The 22,444-nt window shown below is 40.5% G+C and overlaps 3 protein-coding genes across 10 annotated transcripts in view; 2 read left to right on the plus strand and 1 right to left on the minus strand.

Annotated features, from left to right (window-relative positions):
- LOC143355910 (unconventional myosin-XVIIIa) overlaps window positions 1–6,711 on the minus strand; it is a 378,931-nt gene extending 372,220 nt beyond the window's left edge. The window contains exons 1-2 of one of the 2 annotated variants that reach the window (XM_076791094.1): window positions 6,583–6,711; window positions 5,962–6,291 (exon numbers count right to left, since the gene is read on the minus strand). In XM_076791094.1, coding sequence (XP_076647209.1) covers window positions 5,962–6,096 — 135 coding nt within the window. In that variant the 5' untranslated portion in view covers window positions 6,097–6,291; window positions 6,583–6,711. Of the gene's footprint in view, window positions 1–5,961; window positions 6,305–6,582 lie in introns of both variants that reach the window. The other variant, XM_076791093.1, reaches the window with a different exon arrangement.
- Window positions 1–22,444, plus strand: part of LOC143355923 (general transcription factor II-I repeat domain-containing protein 2-like) — a 341,246-nt gene that overhangs the window by 123,498 nt on the left and 195,304 nt on the right. The gene's annotated exons all lie outside the window — the stretch shown is intronic.
- On the plus strand, window positions 7,701–10,105 carry Hemk1 (HemK methyltransferase 1). 7 transcript variants are annotated; one of them, XM_076791159.1, is made up of 7 exons: window positions 7,701–7,836; window positions 7,972–8,011; window positions 8,105–8,557; window positions 8,928–9,016; window positions 9,094–9,307; window positions 9,434–9,687; window positions 9,781–10,105. In XM_076791159.1, exons 3-7 carry the CDS (start codon window positions 8,312–8,314, stop codon window positions 10,022–10,024), a joined length of 1,047 nt encoding a protein of 348 aa, XP_076647274.1. In that variant the 5' UTR covers window positions 7,701–7,836; window positions 7,972–8,011; window positions 8,105–8,311; the 3' UTR covers window positions 10,025–10,105. The 7 variants fall into 7 exon arrangements, with proteins under 7 accessions (XP_076647274.1, XP_076647276.1, XP_076647277.1 ...); XM_076791162.1 differs by having other exon boundaries at window positions 7,752–7,836; window positions 8,105–8,200; XM_076791163.1 differs by having other exon boundaries at window positions 7,764–7,880; window positions 8,105–8,200.

Genomic DNA, 22,444 nt, shown 5'->3' on the forward strand with positions numbered 1-22,444 from the left:
ACCATTTGGGACACATATGGTTTGCAGACGAGCGGCGATGGCCTGCAAAACCGTGTGCCAAACCTCCACGGAGAAAACCGTTACATTTATTAGCCAGGTACATCGCGGGGGAGAAAGAAAAGAACGACGGGCAACGAGACCCTTGACGAAGGAAAAATGCTCAGAGTGGTTCTGAAAGTCGAAGCGAGCAGATCGAACTACACAGCGTGGAACAGCGTGGTACCGGGTAGACATATTTCATATAGTTTTAGTTTAGTTAGTTTAGCATCGTTAGTTCTCAATAAACTATATTTTCCGTTCCTCATCTTACACACGAACTTGATTTCCACCAAAACCTTCCAATCCCACAATATTTGTTGAATTTTTCTGATTAAAATAATACCGAACACGATACAATTGGGATCACATTTACACTAATTTTCCGTTAATACAATTGTAATGAGAAGTAACTTTCATTGTTCATTACACAAGTAAATATCGTCGGAATTATATCATATTTGGCATTATTTTCATTAGAAAAATGCCATGAATATGTTGGTGAAAGTCCCATGAAAAAATAATGAAAAATGAAGAAGTTTTGTTATTGGATTAGTAGTAGCCTCCTGGTCTCACACCGATACACCCGACCCGTGTTGTGTTTACACTCCTCGGTGGCGACGACTCTCGAGCTTCGCTGTCCGTTTCTGCATGCAACATTATACAGGGTGAGGCGCCAGAAACAGGCCACCTGAATAACTCGGTTGCTATTGGTGTTAGGAAGAAATGCATCAGATGGAAATGCTTGGTTTCGAGGGGACATTAATCTGATGTTAGTAGCTTTTTTGTAGGTGGACGCGTAAAGGACATATGAAGGTCAACTTCATTTTTTTAGAAGATGCGGCTGCCTGCCAGAGGGTGCCGTCGACCAGTCCAGCAGGCAGTAACAATCGCTGCCGGTGGTAAGTGCCAGCCAGGCTTACTTTTTCTTGTCTTTTGTATTAACTTCATGTAATTGTGTCGCGGAGAATTCGTGGTGGCTCGAGTGGCGTCGGAGACGGTTCCGACAGTGTAGAATTTCTTTTATGTGCCGCTCGAACGGCTTTTTCGCGCTTAATGCACGACGTGTCCCTGGTGAGAGCGACAAGCAAGAGTTTCCGCGAGACCCGCGTTATTTTGTGCCGAGAGCTTTCTATTGTACGCGCCGCGCACAGTCCGCAAAGTACGCCGAATTTCTGTAAACTCGCGTGTACTATTGGAAACCGGTAGGGAAATCCGCGGATCTCATTCTCTCGCTCGGCCAGCCGGCGAAATACCGATTTCAACGCAGAAAGAGAAAGAGAGTTTGCCGAAAAGCGCGAGCGTGCCGGCCATCTGCCGCGTTCGTCGAATCTTGTAACGACGCGCTTTGCTCGAACAGTTCGCTGCCGGCTCGTTAACCGGCAGCTCAACGAATTTGCAAATAAACATCTTCGAGCTTCGGAAAGCTGTTTCAAATTCTTTGTGGGGAACGTCCCGTCCGATCCCAAGTAGAACCCCTTTCCAACCGCTTTCCAGCGCCCTTTCCGAGCTATTCCAGCCTTCGTGACCGTGCCCTCGGAGACTTCAACTTAGATTCTGCGATTTCGTATGGCACCCGCCGATGTCTGGCGCCCGAGATTTAGCGAGCGGATTTTCTATCGCGATGTCGAAATCTCCGAGACCACGTTTTATCCCGGGAGGACTACGCTTCGCGCGGTCGTGCGTAGCTCGGCCACAACGCTTATAAAACCCCGGAATCGTCCGTTGTTCCGCCCCTCCTTAGGAGGCCCGGAAAAATAAGCGACGTGATACAGTATTGCGTAGTGAATATACTGGTATTTTCATATACCAGTATGACGGCATATCGGTATTTTGGTATTCCGATTCCTATAAAGATTATAAAGGTTTACCGGTAAATACCGGTATAATATCGGTATTTCGTATACCGGCATGAGTCCCTGGTTTAGACAAATTTTTATTAAAAAATCTCATAACATGTTACTAAAAGTATTGTAGAAATAGTATCAAAAATAAAAATGTTTTATATTTGCGTTACTATTGCAATCGATACCTAGGCTTTTGATCTATAATCTATGTCGACTGCTCTGCGTCTCTTTCTTTCTACACGCTGTCCTTTTTTCGGTCCGAAAGTTTCGTCGCTTATTAAATAAGTATATATTTGTCGGAATTCTATCGTGTTTCATCTCGTTTTAATCACAAAAATCTCACAAATATGTTGGTAAAGGTTTTGTACCGAAATAACTAAAAATAATAAAGTTTCTTCATTGCATTAGTATTGTCTCACCGATATACTGCCCGGGTCGTGTTAAGGTCGACCCAAACAAGACCGGGACGGGACCGGGCACGTTTGGCTGCCAGATTCGAAACCAGGGTGTAGGGTTTGAGTCGACGGAGCTTCAGTGTTCCCAACTATATTTCTGCTCGCCCCGGTTGGGTCATTATCTCGAGCGTTTGACCATTTCCAGATGGCCTTTCGGGAGCGCGTTGACAGTTCCCTGCTGTGCATGGCACAAAAAAAAATGTTTTTAGGGCCTTCACGGTTCCTTAGGTAAACTATCGGAATCTCCCCTTTACAATACCATAGAAATAGGAAACCTTCCTGCCTCTTGGTGAAACATCATACATCTTTGTATTGTATGTAAATTATACATACATATATTGTAAAAACGAGAATAGTTGTTATTTTTTTCTTTTTTAAGGAAATATCCACATTAGGAAGGGGATCATTCCATGTGAATTCGATAATTTTTTGGGGACTATGTCTCGAATTTTTATGACATTGAAGTATGTTGTGGTCCAAGAGAAAATGGGAGGCGGGGGTTGAGCCGGGTTATCACAAAAGACTGCTGTTCTCAAATAATTTATTTTTTCCTTGGTGAATGTCATTTCTTAATTAAAAAATATTAGAAATATCTTTGTTTTGCAAATTCTACCACTGGTTCAAGTGTGAAACAATTTGAATAAATATGGCTGTATTTTACGTTTCGTCATCTTTCTCTTTGAAATTTCGTTTCTGAAGTAAGGGTCGCTAGCGAAAAAGTGTATGTATATGGAAAACTTCTGAATTCTTGTCCATAATGAACTAAAAATGGTTAGATGGAAGGTTCCCTGGCAGGAATGCGGTGACGTATCTATATCTTGTCCAATGAGACGAGGCAGTAGACGTAAACATAGCCAGTCGAGTGGGACAGAGTTGAAGTTATTATCCTTCCAAGATAATTAGCAAAGGACGCACGCTGATACTTCACTGCCTCGTCTCGTTGGACAGAGTAGAGGTACCAATGCGCGGCTGATTGGTTCAGACTGGAAGGGGCAGGCCTCGTTTCACACGCATTTTCGGCTGCAGTCCAAATATTGACTACTATGTAGCGGGTGACGTCGAAGCCAAAACAATGGGACTACGGGCGCAACTGAGGTGGGGATAGGCACACCTAACGGTAGGCTTCTCAAGAATGGTGACACTTTAAAAATGGCGAAATTAAAATGGTTTCAAGTGTACGCTGCACCGCGACATTGCCTTCTTTTGGACGGCAGACGAGCGGTTACTAGCAGCGACCGAGCAGCTGTACTTGTCGTCCTTACACCATGTACATATGCGACTGCCACATGATCTAATACAATTATGAATTATTAGAGAAATTCACTTCACGGACCTGTTTTTAAACAATCGGACACTTCAAAATTGACGAAATTAAAATTATTTGAAGTGAACGCTGCACCGCGATACATAGCCTAGCACGGTTGGCGCACGGTAGAAGCAGAGCCCGGGAGGCTGTTAGGCCTATGGCCTCCCGGGCACAGGGCCAACCGTTCGAGGCTGTGCATCGCGATGCAGCATTCACTTGAAATAACTTCAATTTCGTCAATTTTAAAGTTTCCGCTTTTTTAAAAACAGGTCCGTAAAGGAGACACTTGGGGCTATAACCTCAATTTTTCTCAAATTTTTACAAAGGTACCTGCTACGAAAACATAGCATTTGTTTAAAATAATTGCCAAATAAATGGTGAAAAAAACATTTTTTCCAAATGACAACATTTTCGGTAAACACTTTTATGTTTTCGCTATAAGCTTCCAAAAACTCATTTTCATCGTTGTGACAGTTCTATTCTTATAATATAATGAAAAAAGGGTGACACGTATTTTTACGCGTCTGTAAAACCAACAATTTTTAAAACATCGAAAAATTTAATCGAATCGAAACATCATCCATTGAGATTCGATTGATAGGTCATCATCATCGGTGAAGTAGTTTTTTAAATAATACAACATTTATAATGTTTTTCTCCCTTCGCCACGGCGACCGGGGTCGCTGAGTATTCTTCGCAAGAATATTTCGTGAAACCCCGGCCGGGGCCCGGTCGGCTCTACCATAGGATCCTCAGGGGTAAGAGGGGAGTAAACGGTTCTGGGGTTCTGGTAGCTAACCCCCGTGGTGCGCGGCACTTGGCCTTTGTTGCGAGCATCTTGAGCGCCTCTCAAGTCGCCTTCGAACACGGCCAACTCTGCATGGCATAGGGAAAACGTGCCCCGTTCCCGGGCACGATGAGACCCGTCTTGTGTGGGTCGACCCTTACAATGTAACCCGACCGAGCGTTCAAGGGGAAACCCCCTAATAGTGGGGAAAAATATTCCAATGTCTTCATCAGATATTGAAAAATTACGTAAATTTTTGTCAATTTTTGAAGAGTATCTTCAAGTCACTGAAGCACATTTGATATTGTCAAAAATCGACAATCTTTAGTTCGCCTTGTGCCAGCCATGCAGTGTTTGTACAGGTGTATAGAAATTATACGCCGCGACTATCATAGCGTGATTCTACAACCTCGGTTTGATGGAAGTTGATGTAAAAAAGGTGCTGCAAAATTAATCTTGACCTTCAATTTCAAGGTCAAAAGGTCAACAATTTTGGTTTGAGTGCATCATATTCTACTTGTCACAGAGATAAAAAGTACAAAAGGAACCATGGGTCAAAACATAATTGTTCTCTTAAAAAAATGATGGTTAAGTTTTTTCATTATCAAACTGATTTTATTCATATTATATTTTTATTCCTCAGGCGGATGGAGTTTATACAGCGTGCTATTGATGGAGCTGTTTGAAATTATTTCTTGGCACGTGAAATACATATGTATGTTGAAAATATAACATAAATAAAATCTGATAATGAAAAAAACTTTACCATAATTTTTTAAGGGAACGGTTGAGAATTTGACCCCTAGTTCTTTTTACACTTTCCATCCTTGTGACAAGTAGAGTACGATGCAGTAAAAATGACATTTTTACCTTGGAATCCAAGGTCAAGATTAATTTTGAGGCACCTTTTTTACATCAATTTACACCAAACTAAGCAGAAGAACCAAGGTTTAGCTTTATGGTTTATTATGTGTTTAAATTCATGAATAAGTTTATACTTGATACTGAACTGCTGCTCAATAGGGTGACGCATGTTATGCTTGGAATCATTTCTGAATAAGTTGAACTTGCTTTCATCACTCCATAGAATTTTTGTTAATATGCTCCTTGGCGAATTCCAACAAAGCTTTCAGATCCTGTTTAGGAACACGTGGTTTCTTACATGCACGCTTTGCATGAAAAAAGATTAGTTTCGTTTAAACAACAACTTATGTTTATGTTTTCAAGATATACCTGATTTTTTATTTCATCAGCAATACTTATAAAATGGATTGCAAACATTATCAGCAACCTCAATATCGGTAAAAATATTGTCGATGATTTAAAGATAGCACAGTTACAAGAAACACTACAGAAACAAGATAAGAACTATCTACAAATAAGACACTAACTAGTTCTTGATAATCACAAAATAGTTAATAATAACATATGTATGCAGAGTAAATAATTTAACGTATTTGTATTTTGATGAGTGTTGGCGAATGACATAACATGACATGAAAGAAAAAAAGAAAATATTAAAGTACATACTTCATCCAAGCGCAGTAACTCTTCCGCGGACATGCTACTTCGGTCACGTTTCTTAACATCCTTCCGTTCCTTTTTTTCACGCTTCCTCTTCTCCTTGTCGTCCTTCTCCGTGGCTTTCTTCATAAAGTTAAACATCTTCTGACTCACGATACAGATCTCGAGCTGGACACGAGAAAGAGATACTATGCGATATCTCCTCTCTGAATTGCTCCGTCGAACACACACTTTTACACGCAGTCGCGTATTTCAGTCGACCCCACGCACATAACACGACAGTGTCCATCGAACCGACCATGTAAATAACACTGCATTCCGTGCCGAACTAAACAACTGAATATACCATCTCTATGTAAGATTTTTATAGTATTAGTGTTGTAGAAAATGCAGGAATAAAAGGCATGTGAGCCTATGGATGTGTGTGCATACTCATACTTTTATAGCCGACTTATGACATGAGCTGAGCTAAATGAACCTAAACCGGTAAGAGGAAATTCTCTATTACGATCGAATATCGAGTAAACAACGATATGTAGCTTTTGATGTTCCGTTATTGTATAAACCAAATAGAATCACTTATTACTAGCTACTTGTAATAGAATACACAGATTAATCAGTACTTACAGGTAAAATTTGGAATTATACTTTATTCGTTTGTCGAATTGTCACTCGATTGTCAGTCAACGCACTGTGACTATATACTGCACTAGAATATTGGACAAGAATGAATTTTCAATGAATGTGAAATTATTGGTACAAGATGTAATGCCCATAGGGACAAGAACCTATTCTTATGGTGGGTCGTTTCTGGAATTTGATCCCAGTAAAAGTAAACCTATGAGTATGGACTTATGTATTCATTCATTACCTACCGATTGAACAGCGTATATTATAAAACAATATTGTCAAAAATGCAAATGAATATGTATTAACGGGAATCAAGTGTAATTACATCTAGAATTAAATAGAATGCAATTGTTTTCTTTAGTTTAGCTGTCGGAAAACAAATTCATATGTAGTTGGATTTATCAAGCTTTCCTTTCGGTCGCCGAATTCGTAGATTGTCGAAAAAAGATGTGAAAATTCACGTATCTAAACAACAAAAAAATAGGAAGTGAGAAAGGAATCAAAAAGATGAGAGGAAAAAAAGCCTAGAATGTATAACACCCAGCATAGATCATCTACATGTGACGTTCCACCACACCTTATACTCCCGTTGTTTCGTCCGACTAAAGAGTTCTGCTTGTAAACAACTGACATGTAATCTAAGAAATAATTCGATAGACCGCACCGCACCGCGCCGCAACAACGTGACAAGTTGATGTACTTTACGTCGGAATTGAATAAATCGTGAATTCTAACCACGGCTGATCGAATGTATGACGAAAACACAACACGATTTCAAATATACGAGATAACTGACAGCCAACACAACAGGAGACACGAGACACGGGACAGACGTCACAGAACCGTCACCATATCGCCACCCGCCATTCACCAAAACGAAACGCGTGTTTAGAATGCAAACGACTACTCTAGTGCATCATACTATTAGATAGAACGAAACACGAATAACATCGTTCAGCTGTAAAACAAGCACAGATAAATGTTCGAAGGCGTACTCCAGCTTAGCCCATCGAATCGTTTTTCTTATCGTTATTAGTAGATAAAAATTAAACGTCGCACTCGTGTCACACTGATAACTGTCATGGTAGACAACCCATCGTAAATCACAAGTAGAACCGGTGGCGACTGCTGGCGTCCTAAACTGAATCATGGCTCATAGCCTGTACCTGTATTGTAAGGCCCGCACCCTTCTTTCCGCAACACATTACTGCGCAAGCGCCACAAATCGATCATATGTTACGAACTGATCAGGTAAGAAACTTTTTTATTTAAATCTTTTCGACCTTAAGCCAAAGGTATTGAACGTTACCGATTTAACAGATTTAATATGATTTGTTGACATACTATTGATTATACGATAACAAATTTTAGTCTTATTAATTTTAGGCTATGTACACCTACTGTATCCTGTAAGAATAAGTATTCTGTAAGAATGTTCTCCTTCTTAAAATATAAATGAATTTAATTTCTATCTAATTATTAAGTCGAATTTTTATCTCAGATACTTTATATTTTCCAGCTAGGTCGACATCTTGCTCGAATGAATTGTAATCAAGCGTACCTTCCAACAGCTGGCAGCACGCAAGAAATTAACCGAGTAAAGAAACAACAGGGGGTCTAACGAAGAATTTCTATCGTAACCGTGTCATAGGCATTATAACACAATCTTCTACTGTAAATTTCATCCGATGTTGACAATAAGTTATTTTTTATAAATGTTGCCACAATGTTGTATCGATGTATTCCAAGTGCTCGTATTTTCGCCAACACGTTGAATAGTACAACACGTTCACATTGTACTAAAAGAATCACATTTTGTCAATGGTCACGACGTCTGTGTACTGTAAATGCCGAGTGCTCCACCATCGGTGAAATTATCGAACAATGGAGCCACCGGTTTAGTAACGAAGGTGTTCCAGAACCAGTTGAATCGATCGAACACATTATTGCAAGTGTCATAGGCACTAACAAGGTACAAAATGCAGATATCTATATATGTTTGCCAAAATAGCAGTATCTAATCTAAATAATAGTTTATTTATAAATTTGTTACTTTTTGAACATTCTTCTCGCTATCTGAAATTGTTAATATTGTAACCAAAAATACATGAAAACATAAAACTATATCAAGAATTGCTAGATAATACACAGAAGTGGAATGAAATGTATGATGTACATGGCATATATTATAGTAAATAAAGATTATAAATCAATAAATAATTATTTTAAGTCAATATTACGACAACATTATGTTACTTCATTGCATTAAAGTGAATTTTATGAGTTTTATTTTCAGTAAAGTTAGATATCGTACCAAAAATTTTAGATATATTTATTTTCAGATAATAGATCTCGTAAACGTACGAAATGAGAAGCTTACATCAGACCAATGCCAGAAGCTAGAATTGATGTGTGAATGCCGGTTATGTAGGTAAAAACAGGACACATACTTATAGTCTAGGCACATTTTGTCTATACCTGAAAACTATTAAGGTCTTGTTTTTACAGAATGCCTATTCAGTATATAATAGGGGAATGGGATTTTCGAGATATTACTCTAAAATTAATTCCACCAATTTTTATCCCACGGCCAGAGACTGAAATTCTAGTAGATTTTGTACTAAAGAGAATAGATTCTTTGCAAAACACAGAACAGACAGTTTTAGAACTTGGATGTGGTTCAGGAGCAATATCCCTTGCAATAGCGCATGCTAATAGAACAGTAATTATTCTTAAATATGATTATTTATAAATACATTTTATATAAATTTATAAGATATCACAAATTGTGAACAATAAAAATTTACAGAAATATATTCATCCAGGCTGTAATGATGTTCCTTTTTAGGTGACATGTATAGCAGTAGATGCAAATCGACAAGCTTGTGAACTGTCCATACAAAATCGAAACCAATTAGGTTTAGAAAATCAGGTTTTAATTGTGCATGCCACTCTAGAAGATGATGGAAGGATACAACATTCGAACGTATTAAATGGATCTAAAGAACTTAATCTAAACTCAAAAACTTTTGACATCATAGTTAGCAATCCTCCGTATATACCTACAAATCAGATTTCAAAGTTATCTCCAGAAATAAAAATGTAATCCGATGCAATATACATATGTAATTTAATATTTTTTTTTAAAAGATCGTTTAGATGTTAGAAAATTTTTTCATTTGTGATATATTTCAGTTATGAAGATTTAATGGCAATCGATGGAGGACAAGATGGCTTAAAAGTTATCAAGCCCTTATTGAAATATGCTGCTGGAGTTTTAAAACCCGGAGGACGTCTATTTTTGGAGGTTGATTCTAGTCATCCTGAATATATACAATTTTTTACTGAAAAATACTCGATTCTTCACCTTCAGTACGAACATACATATAAAGATTTTTGTAATAATGATCGATTTGTTGAGTTATCAAAAATATCGTAGAATTATATACAAACACAGCTAATACATATAAGTTTGTATACAATACACGCAAATGATTAATAAAAATTATTCATATTGGTAGGAAATAATAATTTTATTATTATTATACTATAATAAGTTTACTATAGTAAACCAAAATCAACTTCAAAATTTTTTTAATCTATGTTGCGCAATGGTCATAGTATATTTGCAACGAAAGTAGTCAAGGAACTTTTCAGGATACCAAACCAACAGATAAACGCATAACTTTATTTTTATTAATTATTTAATTAGCAAAAGACGGTACATGTAAGTATCAATAACTAACATGGTAAAAATAATTCGAACTGTAACGCGACGAGGAAACAATAAAGCGTCAAGACCCCTCGTCACCCCCTCGATGTAACAGAAGAATTGCGCCGAGGCAGCGTGGCCGGCGGTTCAAGGGGAACTGCGGGGTCTGGAACCTTCTAGACCCCTAGTAACGCGTTATTGATAAAGATAGCAACGAGTCCATATAAATATCGGTAGATTACCGCGGAGCAAGCACTCTTGCTGCACCTGTAGGAGAGGACGAGGTAAGACCACGGCCGCCTACAGGATGGGAGAGTACGAAGCAATGCTATCGGACGCCCAGCAGCCTAGGAGAGGACAGGGGTTGCACCTGGACGCCTCTCTGGATACATGGGAGAGGACGGCCACGAAGGCCGGCCGCCCGCCGAGAGGAAAGAACAGGGTAGCTTCCTGGCCGCCTGAGAGTAGGGACGCCTGGTTCCTCTGTACGTTTCGGAGAGGACGGCCATGCAGGCCGGCCGCCGATCGGACATGAGAAAACAGGCGAAACCGCGTCGACGTCGTATTCCCAGAGGGAGAGTACGGTTGAAATAAACCGGACGCCCGATGGTGGTGTCGTGTATTATATAAAATCTTTTCCTAAATTAATCGTTGCTAGCTTTTCCTCTCACTCTCTTGAAAGAATCTATTTTATAACAAAACCTATCTCCCATCCTTTGTACTAACATTTTTTGGAAAATATATCCTATGTCTCCAGATATTCCGACTCCTGTCATTCTGCAACCACCGCAATCCTTTACGTTACAGAACTTCTTACGAAATAACAGAATACATACATGTAACTGAAATTAAATTAGTGTATATTTTAATAATCCAATATTTTCATGAAATAGTATATTAAGGAATTTCAGTAACATATTTACTAAGTAGATACAAGCCGTACAATTTTATTTATAAATATCGATGGAGCTGTAATTATCTTATAAAAACTGATTAACTTTAACACTTTGGAGACGGCTTTGATAACTCAAATTGAGCCTAGAAATAAGAATAGTCGTAAACAAAAGCAGCTTCGATTAATGCCGCGATGTTTGTGTTAATGTCTTCGGCGCTTGCGCTTGTGCTCAACGTGTATTTATTTAAATAGCTTTCGTTCCATCACACGTAACATTTTTATTGCCATTTTGAATCTACCGTCTGTTCTGATCGGAACAGTCTGCCCCCAAAGTGTTAATAACGTTTATTGTTACTTTATGTAAGTATAGTGAGTGAAAATGAAGGAACTGCAGTTACTATACATACATGTATGTATAATTCTTGTATTTGATGTAATCCCAATGGGAGAGAAAATTATAAATTTTACAACATGATAATGTAGATATAGGTACAATTTGTAAGTTATTTTGGTCGACAAACTTACAAGTTCTTTTTTTTTAACGAAGATTAGATCGAATTTCGAGTACTATAATACTAATTGTGATATTACTTCAATTATTTTGTTGTAAATATAGTATACATGTATATTTAAAATAACTTTCTTTGTTTTCATTAGCATATTTCTAATTAGTTTCTATTTTAGCAAAATAATATGTATTGCAGTAAACAATTCTTATAAATACACTAGATAACAATAAATTAATTACTACTCTAGATAATTTAATATCTAACAAATAATTTAAGTCTAACGTCTTTTATAACTTATGCAGTCACTGTGAATTATGGTATGTACAACGAGATATGTAGGTCAAAATAAAGTACGTAACAAATGTATACATGGTGTCCCGGGCTTTTTTGGCAAAATTACGGGAGCATATTCTACAAGTAGAAATAAGGAAAAAATGTTACTTGAAGTTCGGTTAGAAACGCTTCGTTACAAAGTTATAAACAAATGAAATTGAATTTGGTAATGGCGGATTAGGGTCGATGCATACCTCACAGGCCAAACCGGCGGACAAAATATTAGAACGCTGGTTTTGAATCTAGCATTTAGGAGCGGAGTATGTATTATTATACGTAAATTATACATATAAAATTCTTCTTAAATAATTTATGATGTTATGTGCAAATGTAATTACTTAATGAAAATATATTAGAAATATCTTTGTCCTGCAAATTTTTCCACCGGTTCAAGTGCAAAAAAATTAAAAAAAATATGTTCGTATTCTACGATTCTTCCTCTTTGAAATTTCGTTTTTTTATTCGCGGAGCCTTAAAAATTGCAAGTACAGTGATTCCGCTTTATATGTCAGAAGCTCGGGTCTTGTCGTGCTCGGGGTAATATTTTTTTATGCAGTGCCAAACGTAGAAAAGGACGGCGAAAGGACTTCTTTATTTTTCATTATTATTTTATGAGATTTTCACCAACATATTCGTGGCATTTTTCTGATTAAAATTAAACCAAATGCGATATGATTCCGACGATAATTACTTGTGTAATGAACGATTAAAGTTTCGAACGCAAAGAAGGACAGCATATGGGAAAGAAAGAAACGCGGAGAGTCGAAGCGTTTGGCAAAGATGATAGACTGGTGTGAGCTCAGGCTTTTAAATCAATACTAAAATTTTTTATTATTATTGTAGGAATATTTTAAAGGAACTCCTACGTCTTAGGTGTGACGCATCGGGTGGAGTGATCTCACCGATTTCGCTATAGTCCTTTATACTCTTAATAACTCGATACTTCGTTAACACACTCGCTCGCGACTCTCGCTTCTCTAACTCTCTCTCTCTCTACCGACTGACATAACATTCCTCGCATTCGTCCCTTTTATACAAGGCCCAGTTTCAATCTTCCTCTCTTGCACTCTCATTCTCTCTCTATCAGTTTCGCATCCATTTAGAAAACTCAATCGGTCACGTACGCCCTGCGCTTGACGCCCCTAAACACTTCACTCCTATCACCGAGACTCAAACACTCTTCTTTCACACTTTGGCCCAAACAGACTTCCTTTCACGCAGGACTCAAACACGTTGGCGCCACAATGTCGTGTTCACAGTCACTCTAAACAATCACTCTAAACAGTATCACATTCATAACCCTACATTATTTTTTACGAGACTTTCACCAATATATTTGTTGAATTTTTCTGATTAAAATAATACCGAACACGATACAATTGGGATCACATTTACACTAATTTTCCGTTAATATAATTGTAGTGGGAAGTAACAAGTAAATATCATCGGAATTTTATCATATTTGGTATTATTTTCGTTAGAAAAATGTCACGAATATGTTGGTGAAAGTCTCGTAAAAAATAATTCATAATAAAAAGTTTCAGTTTTGATTTAAAGGCCTGAGCACACGCCTGTCTTTCATTTTTCCCGAACGCTTCGACTCTCCGTGTCTCTTTCTTTCCCATACGCTGTCCTCCAATGCGTCCGAAACTTTAATCGTTCATTATACAAGTAATTATGATAGGAATCGTATCATATTTTGTATCATTTTCATTAGAAGAATGGCACAAATATGTTGGTGAAAGTCCCATCAAATTTGGGACTTACAATTTGCAGTCAGTGGAAGTACCCACACCACCGCGTTGAGGGGCCGAAGCTTGAGAGCCGTCGCCGCCACAACATTGTCGGGTATATCGGTGTGAGACCAGAAGACCACTACCAATCGAATTACAAAACTTCTTTATTTTTCGTTATTTTTTTTATGAACCTTTCACCAACATATTCGTGGCATTTTTCTGATTAAAATGAAACCAAATATGATATAGTTCCGAAGATATTTACGTGTGTAATGAACGATGAAGGTTACATCCCATTACAATTACATTAACGGAAAATTAGTGTAAATGTGATCCGAATTATATCGCGTTTGGTATCATTTTAATCAGAATAATGCCACAAATATATGGGTGAGAGTCGCGGTCGCCGGCACAGATCAAAGCCCGCGTGAGCGCAGGCTTTTAAATCAAAAATTTCTTTCCCATACGCTTCCCTTCTCTGCGTTCGAAACTTTCATCACTCATTACACAAGTAAATATCATCGGAATTATATCATATTTGGTTCCATTTTAATCAGAAAAATGTCACGAATACGTTGGTGAAAGTTTCATAAAAAGTAACGAAAAATACAGAAGTTTTGTAATTGGATTAGTAGTGGTCTTCTGGTCTTTCACCGATATAGCCGACAAAGTGTGGCACACTCCTCGACGTCGACGGTTTTCGAACTTCGCTGTCCGCTTCTTCGTGCAACATTGTATCAAAGAAAGACATTTTCTCAGTCTTCTTGTCACTATCGCTTAGTGGTCATAGGTTTTTTATGACTTGTAGACGGATATGACTCCTAGGTTTCTAGCATGCCCTGTGCATTTCAAATGCGACGCTCGGCGAGAACCTCCGATTTCGTATAATAGTCAGTCACCAGAACGGCGGAACTGACTCGTAACGAGAATTCACTGTATACCCCGCGGTAGTAGGGATACATATTTCAACGTCGGCTAGGAGTATCGGCGATTGAGTCTGGTTCGAGTCACGGTCGAAGACAGACCTGCCTTTTCAGTCCGCGCTCTCTGAACACGTTCATTCTCGCACGTGCCCAACACACCCGACGCGCCGCATGAACCGCTGACGCCTCAGTTGTTCACTCGAGTTACGGAAAAAAATAAGTGTCAACACCAGCAGACGCCACGACCCAACACAGCAGAGGATCCAACACCAAGGAAACTCTCAAATACACAACCTGAAAAACAAGAATAGCAGGGACCCCCTGGACCCTCCACCAAACCCAGGGCAATGGACCCTCCCAGCAGGGAAAAACAACAGGAAATCAAGAAAAGACACTGATCCCTACATGATCAAAATGAAACAAAGATCATTATCATTAACGAACTCAAACTCAACAACACTTATCACCAACAACCAATCCAACATGACAAACCCTAAACACCTTCTACCAATCCCACTCCAAAACAGGTTCGGAATTTTCTCCGACTGCATGGAAGACTCCCCCTCTCCAGAAACCCAAACCCACACCATCAAGAACGCAGGATCACTAAAAGATCCTGACCAACAAACTCCAAACTCCAACTAGTCGGCCTCCCACCAAAAACCCCACCCATATACATCCATGGCAACATTAACTTCGTAAAATTCAACGAAAAACTGCAAACAAATTTTGGGCAAAATTTCCAAGTAAAGAACTGCAATAACAAACTCAAAATCGACTTCGAAGCCACACAGGACTACAACAGATTTAAAAACACCTGCCTCCAGGAAAACATACAATTTCATACCTATTCCCTCCACACTGATAAGGTCCTGGCCGTCGTAGCTAAAGGCCTCTTAAAACTTCAAACGAACAAAATAATTACCAACATCAAAACCCAAGGCCTAGACCCTCTTACATGTACAGAACTCCCCACCAATACCAAAAATCCGATCTACAAAATCACATTCAACGCAGGCACAACCCTAGCACAAGTCAAAAAGATCAGAGCCATTGAAAACATCCGAGTTTACTGGGAAAAATACGATTCCAAAAAACTATTTATTCAATGCTCCAGATGCCAAGCCCATGGCCACACATCCACAAATTGTAACAAATCCTTTAAATGCGTAAAATGCGCAGGACCACATGATACCCGTACATGCAAGAAATCCCCAGATACACCCGCCACCTGTGCAAACTGCAAAAGAGACCATCCGGCCAGCAAATGCCCTGCACTATTAGCTTTCCTAAGCAAGAAAAACCAGCCGCACACCTAACCCCTTCAACCCACCAACCTTCACCCACCTTCCAACCGGTCGACTTTCCCCAAATCACAACCACCCACAACCAGACCCTCCCACAACAAAATACCCCATCATATCTCCTACGCCAAAGCTGCAGCAGCCTCCTCCAGCACCCCCAGATCCCCACCCACCAATGCTCCCACAAACACCACCGACACCATCAACTCCCTAAACGCCTTAGGAGAACTAGATACCTTCTGCAAAATCCTAGATCTCATCCAAACACATTACATACCATGCCAAACAAGCATAAAAAAAGTCAGAGCAATAATTTTCATTGTTCAGTTACTCGATCGCAAACTCGACTCCATCCCCCCACAAATTCATGACATGGAATGCTACCAGTCTTCTCCCAAAACTGACAGCGCTTCAGCACTACCTAACAACAAACCAAATCCAAGTTGCCCTAATCTCAGAAACCTGGCTCTCAGCATCTGAAAGCCTCAAAATCCCAATACAGAGCGATCCGAGCGGATAGACCCCATCCAACGCGTAAAAGCGACGGAGTAGCCATCCTAATCCACAACTCCATCCCTTACCAAACCATCCCCCAACTCACAAACTCCAGCATAGAAATAACCACCATCGTAACAAAAACAAACCCACCCGTCACAATCGGCGCACTCTACTCCCCTCCAAAAAACAAAATCACACAATCCGACCTCGACGCAATCACAACTCACACACACTCCAAATACGGCAGCACCCTCAAATCCCACTCCGAAACCCGAAACTACAACATCATCCACAGCAACATATATACCTACAGACAACCAAACACCACTCCCTCCAACATAGATATTTTCCTCACAAATCTGCCCTACGCAATAACCTGCTTTACAGACAATGACCTCCCCTCCAACCACCTCCCGGTTCTCCTAACAATAAATGTGGCGGCCCGTGCACGAGCACGCCGCCAGACCGTCGCCACATAATGTATACAGGACGCAGCAACGAAACTCGAGGCGGACGTGTCAATCGTCGCCTGCGATACACTGCGCCCTAACAGCTACGACTGTTCTCGGAAAACTTTAGAGACTCTCCAAGAGATCGGTTTCGAGGGCAGTCGTAACGATGCCGAAGAGGCAGTCGTGAGCGAACCCTTGTACGAGCAAGTCGACATCGAATATCGACCCGACCGACACGATCGAGCGACTCGGCCGCCGCGGCACGTGAATAAAGATTTGTCGACCACGAACGAGGCTTATGATTCTTTCTCCTGTGCACCCACAATAAACAAACAGCCAAGACTTTCCATCCTCCCAAACAGTTCCTTCACCAACTGGTCCAAATACAGACGCTTCAATGACTCATACTCCCTCAACACCAACATCAACACCCCCGACGATATCGAAACGAAAATAGACAGACTCCAGAAACACATAAACCACTCCTACAGAAAAGCCACGACCACATACCACAATCCACCTACCGAACCCGACGCAAACCTAATAAAAACAATCAAACTCAGAAACCACTATAGAAGGAAAGAACTGGCAATCCCTTCTACAAACTCCAACGAAACCTCCTATCCGGTAAAATCCGTTCCCTTATCACAAAAGCAAAAAACGCCGAATGGCAATCCACACTCCAACAAATCAAATCCTGCGACAACACTCTCTGGACCACCTACCGACTAACCAGCACCAAACACACACCCATCCCTGTCCTAACCGACAACTCCTCCAACTACTACACAGACGACGAAAAAAGCCAACACCCTGGCAGACGTATTCCAACAAATTCACGACAACTCCCTCTCGCTTCCCTCCCTTGCAGAACCAGAAGTCCAAAAATCCATTGCCGAACTAGAAACATCTGTCAACACCACCACACCCCCACCCCCATCCCCTCGATCCATCAAAGACATCATCTCCACCCTTGCCAACAACAAGGCACCGGGATATGATAAAATTACCCCCATCAAGCTAAAAAATCTTTCCAAAAAACTCACCGTCCAATTGTTCTACATTTTGGGCGAATGCATCCGCTTCACCTACTTCCCATCTATCTGGGAGACAGCCAATATCATCCCCATCAAGAAACCCGGCAAGGAAAACACCTACCAGCTACCGCCCATCAGCCTCCTCAGCAAACTAGGGAAAATTCTTGAAAAGATAATCCTAAAAGAACTAAACCTCCACCTCACTACCAACCAAATCCTTATCAACCAGTAATTTGGGTTGAGACAACACCACTCCACCATACACCAACTCCTAAGAGTCACCGAATTCATTGCATTCGAAAACTGCAAAAACAGATCAGTTTAAACGATCCTCCTAGACATCGAAAAAGCCTTCGATACCGTCTGGCACGAAGGCCTAATTCACAAACTCTTTGTTAAAATCATTAAAAATTACCTGTCCAACTGAAAATTATCCGTTTCAGTAAACGGTACCTCTTCCACTACCAGAAACATCTCCGCGGGAGTCTCCGCTCGCTCCTAGGTCCAACCCTATTCTCCATTTACATGAACGACCTCCCTCACAACAAAAACACACATAAAGCATTGTATGCCGACGATACTGCCTTATATACCTCATCATGGAAGCATGCAAAAGCCACAGAATATCTCCAACAACACCTAAACACCCTTATGGATTATTACAGCAAGTGGAAAATCAAGGCTAATCCCCTAAAAACCGAAGCAGTCATATTCACCCGCAAAAGAGAATCCTATATGGCCATCAAGTCTGGGCCACTGCCGAAAAATCCAACTTAAACAAAGCACAAATAATTCAAAATAAATTTCTCCGCATTATCCTAAACCTCCACAAACTTGCACAAATTAAAACCATAAAGGAATAGATCAACACTTCCATCCAATCCGCCTACAACCACACCCACGAAAATCCTGAGATAAGCAACATCGGGCTTTTCAACGGTCAAGACATCCCACTTAAAAACATCTCCAAAATCACAAGAAGACTGGTGCATTCCTGATGCACCCCCCCCCCTCACATACACATAGGTTTTTCGAAACATTTCCTATAATCCCACTCATGTCCACAAATCCCCCCTCTCATCCCAAAACCAAGTAATCCCCATTCTGTTCACAAGATATACAGGTCAAAGGGAACCCCCCCCCCCAAAAAAGGAGTATCGGCGACGTATAAAGGTCGCCCCAAACAAGACGGGCAAGATGCCGAAGTTGTTTGGGCGGCCAGATTCAAGAACACGGGTTAGAAATTTGCCGGTCGGGAATTGGTCTTCGTGCTCGAAATCTTTCCGGCGTCGCCCCGACGTCGTTGGAGCCATAACTTTGAACGTCCAGATGGCCTTTCGAGAGCACGTTGACACGTTCCCTGCTGTGCATGGCACAAAAAAAAATGTTTTTAGGGGCTCCACAGCTCCTTAGGTAAACTATCGGTATCTCTCCTCTACAACATCATGGGGATAGGAATCGTCCCTGTCGCTTGGTGAAACAGCATCACACATCCTTATGTTATACGGAAATTACACATTTTTTTTTAAGGAAATATCCAAATTAGGAAGGGGATTATTCCATGTGAATTCAATCTTTTTTTTTTTGGGACCATGTTTCGAATTTGGATGAAACTGAAAGATTGAGCCATCATTTTGTAATCTTCGAAATTGTTTAAAGGATACGGAACATCAAAGTTTGCTATTTGGGATGAGTTTTACAAAAACTGCCTACACAACACATTTTATACCACAGTTATTATTAAAGATAAAAAACATTTTCTTTTTTTAATCATCATCGCAAAAGACTGTTCTTTTTAAATAATTTATCATTTTATATTCGAATGTGATTTCTTAATGCAAAAATATTACTGTAACGAGTCCGTTTCCCGGCGGATCTCGTACAACGGTTCCTCGCGGCCGGATTTGGCTCGCCGTGCCAAGGTTCGCGGCGGGATAACGCGAGGGTTACGGCAGGATACGGGCGGTCGGGAACGGGAGATTAACGGCACGAGTTTCTCAAGTGTTCGTCACTGTCCCGGCTTCGCATCCCGGTGGTCGGCGGTCGCGATTCGCGTCTCGCGCGCGTGTCGTATCACGGCGGGGTCATGGCCGTACGCAGCGGCGTATTCTGGACTCGCGGGTCGTGCGGAAATTTCGGCACACTCGCGGTTACAATTTCCGCGGGTAAAATATACTCTCGCGAGTCGTAGCTTACGTGCGGCTTCTCGGCGTCGCGAAGGACGATTCCGGTCGTGATCGGGCGGTCGGTATCGGCGGCTAGAGATCGGATCGGGAAAGTACGTCTTATCGCTATGGCGGCGGAGAACCGAAGAGGCCGTTTTCCGGCTCGTCTCTCTCGTCTTCTAGGCGAGGGGGTGCGGTGCGGTACGGTTTGCGGCCGACTTTTCCGGCGTCGTCCTGTATCCGGCGCGACGGTATTTCATCATGGTGGGTTCCGGTTCCCGCCAAGATCGGTACGGCGGTGCGGGGATCGCAGGGGCGCTCGCGGGTGCCGGCGGATCTCGGTATCCGTCGGCCGCGTTCGGCTCGGAACAGGCCTGGCGCAGCCAGGTCTGTTACATTACTAATATCTTTGTTTTGCAAATTTTACCATCGGTTGAAGTGTTAAAAAATTTGAAAAAATATGGCCACATTTTACGATTCTTCCTGTTTGAAATTCCGTTTTTTTTCCGAACTATTTATTGTTTTGTGTCCATTAAGTTGCTGGATATTCTTTAGACATTTTGAAGTGAGGGTCGACAGCGTCTGTCCTAAAATAAAAATTTTCACGTAGTGAAAAGAAGAGCACGGGGAAGGTCATTTACATATTTTACCTAAACTGTTGTTAGGGTGTTGTACACTCCGAGTGTACAGTAAAGATTAATGCCATCCATAATACAAAGGACATTGGTTTTTCCAAGCCTGCCGATGAATAGCGGTCGATCAGTCGGTGCACTTGCAATTAGCTACCTGAATCGCCGAACGCCGCGTCCTTCGGCGGTCTTACCTGGCCGCAATTTTTTAATTTTTGCCTTGCAAAATAGTTTATGCATAGAAATTATTATTATATGATTATTAATAACAATTTCCATCCTCATATGCATACGCATTCTATGCAAAAGGAATGTATTTCATATCGTGATATACACGAATATTGAATTTTTCCAGTAAATTCTGCACCGTGACTGCGTCCGTATCCGCAGAGATTTCTAACGCTGCTCAATCATGTCTGTGGGTTGACCGTGGGCAACACGCTCCAGCATAGGCATCTCGGGGGTGTAGAGGGGAGTAAACAGTTCTACGGTTTTCGGCACTTGGCCTTTGTTGCGAGGACCTTCGAGCGCCTCTCAAGTGGCCTGTCAGTACGCTTGGTCCTTATGGACAGCGACTTCGGCCGTTCGAACAACTTCGGCATCTTGCCCGTCTTGTTTGGGGCGACCTTATAGGTCAATGCATACCTCACAGGTCAGTCCGGGCGGCTCAACATTACAACCCTGGTTTTGGCCCTAGCGTTTAGAAGCCGGCAAGCGTGCCAGGCTTTGAAACCGAACTTCTTCTCTGGCCTGTCGGGCCTTTTCCAGATGGCCTTTCGAGAGCGCGTTGACAGCTCCCTGCTGTGCATGGCACAAAAAAAATGTTTTTAGGGGCTCCACAGCTTCTTACATAAGCTATCCGTATCTCTCCTTTACAACACCATGAAAATAGGAAATGTTCCTGGCACTTAGTGAAACAGCAACACACATCCTTATATGTATTTTATCCTACGTAAATTATACATATAAAATTCTTTTTAAATAATTTATCATGTTATACGCAAATGTAATTTCTCAATGAAGATATATTAGAAACATCTTTGTTCTGGAAGTTTTACCACCGGTTAAAGTGTAAAAAAATTTTAAAAAATATGGTCGTATTCTACGATTCTTCCTGTTTGAAATTCCGTTTTTTAATTCGCGAAGCATCAACAATTGCAAATATTGGGTACTCAGAACTGTTATAAAAGTATATTAGGTTGAAGGGATAGTTCTGTCGTATTTTAAAGAAAACATTTGAATCAATTTATAAAAATATATGTTTAATATTATTCAATGATATAATTTCCATTATTTGTAAGATTTTGCCACCTTTCAGGTAACCTTTCCATTCTTGTTTCCCTATAACTTAGTAGCAACATGTGTTTTTGATTTACAAGCAAAATTACCTGCTTATTTAAAATACGACAGAACTTTTTTTTCAACCTAATATATGATATCAACAATTATTTCAGATACACGGAAAATATTAAAATGCTCATTTTAGGAAAATCAATAGTGTCATTTCGTCGACTACGATACTTTGCAACTTGATTAACCCTGTACACACCATATAAAAATTTCATACGATACAAATGGGATGTGAAACACTCCAATAACTATATACAGACGGCTGTCAGGTTTGAGTTATTTGTTATTTCGGGTCCATAAATTACCAAATATTCTT

This window comes from Halictus rubicundus, chromosome 7 (genome assembly GCF_050948215.1).
Source record: "Halictus rubicundus isolate RS-2024b chromosome 7, iyHalRubi1_principal, whole genome shotgun sequence".
Classification (NCBI taxonomy): Eukaryota; Metazoa; Arthropoda; class Insecta; order Hymenoptera; family Halictidae; genus Halictus; species Halictus rubicundus.

What these genes read in the sequence shown, in the direction of transcription:
- Hemk1 (XM_076791159.1), top strand. Translation starts at nt 8,312, where the DNA reads ATGTTGTATCGATGTATTCCAAGTGCTCGTATTTTCGCCAACACGTTG. An exon ending in TAGCGCATGCTAATAGAACA is followed by an intron (nt 9,308 to 9,433) that starts GTAATTATTCTT and finishes GTTCCTTTTTAG; the next exon opens with GTGACATGTATAGCAGTAGA. An exon ending in TTATCTCCAGAAATAAAAAT is followed by an intron (nt 9,688 to 9,780) that starts GTAATCCGATGC and finishes GATATATTTCAG; the next exon opens with TTATGAAGATTTAATGGCAA.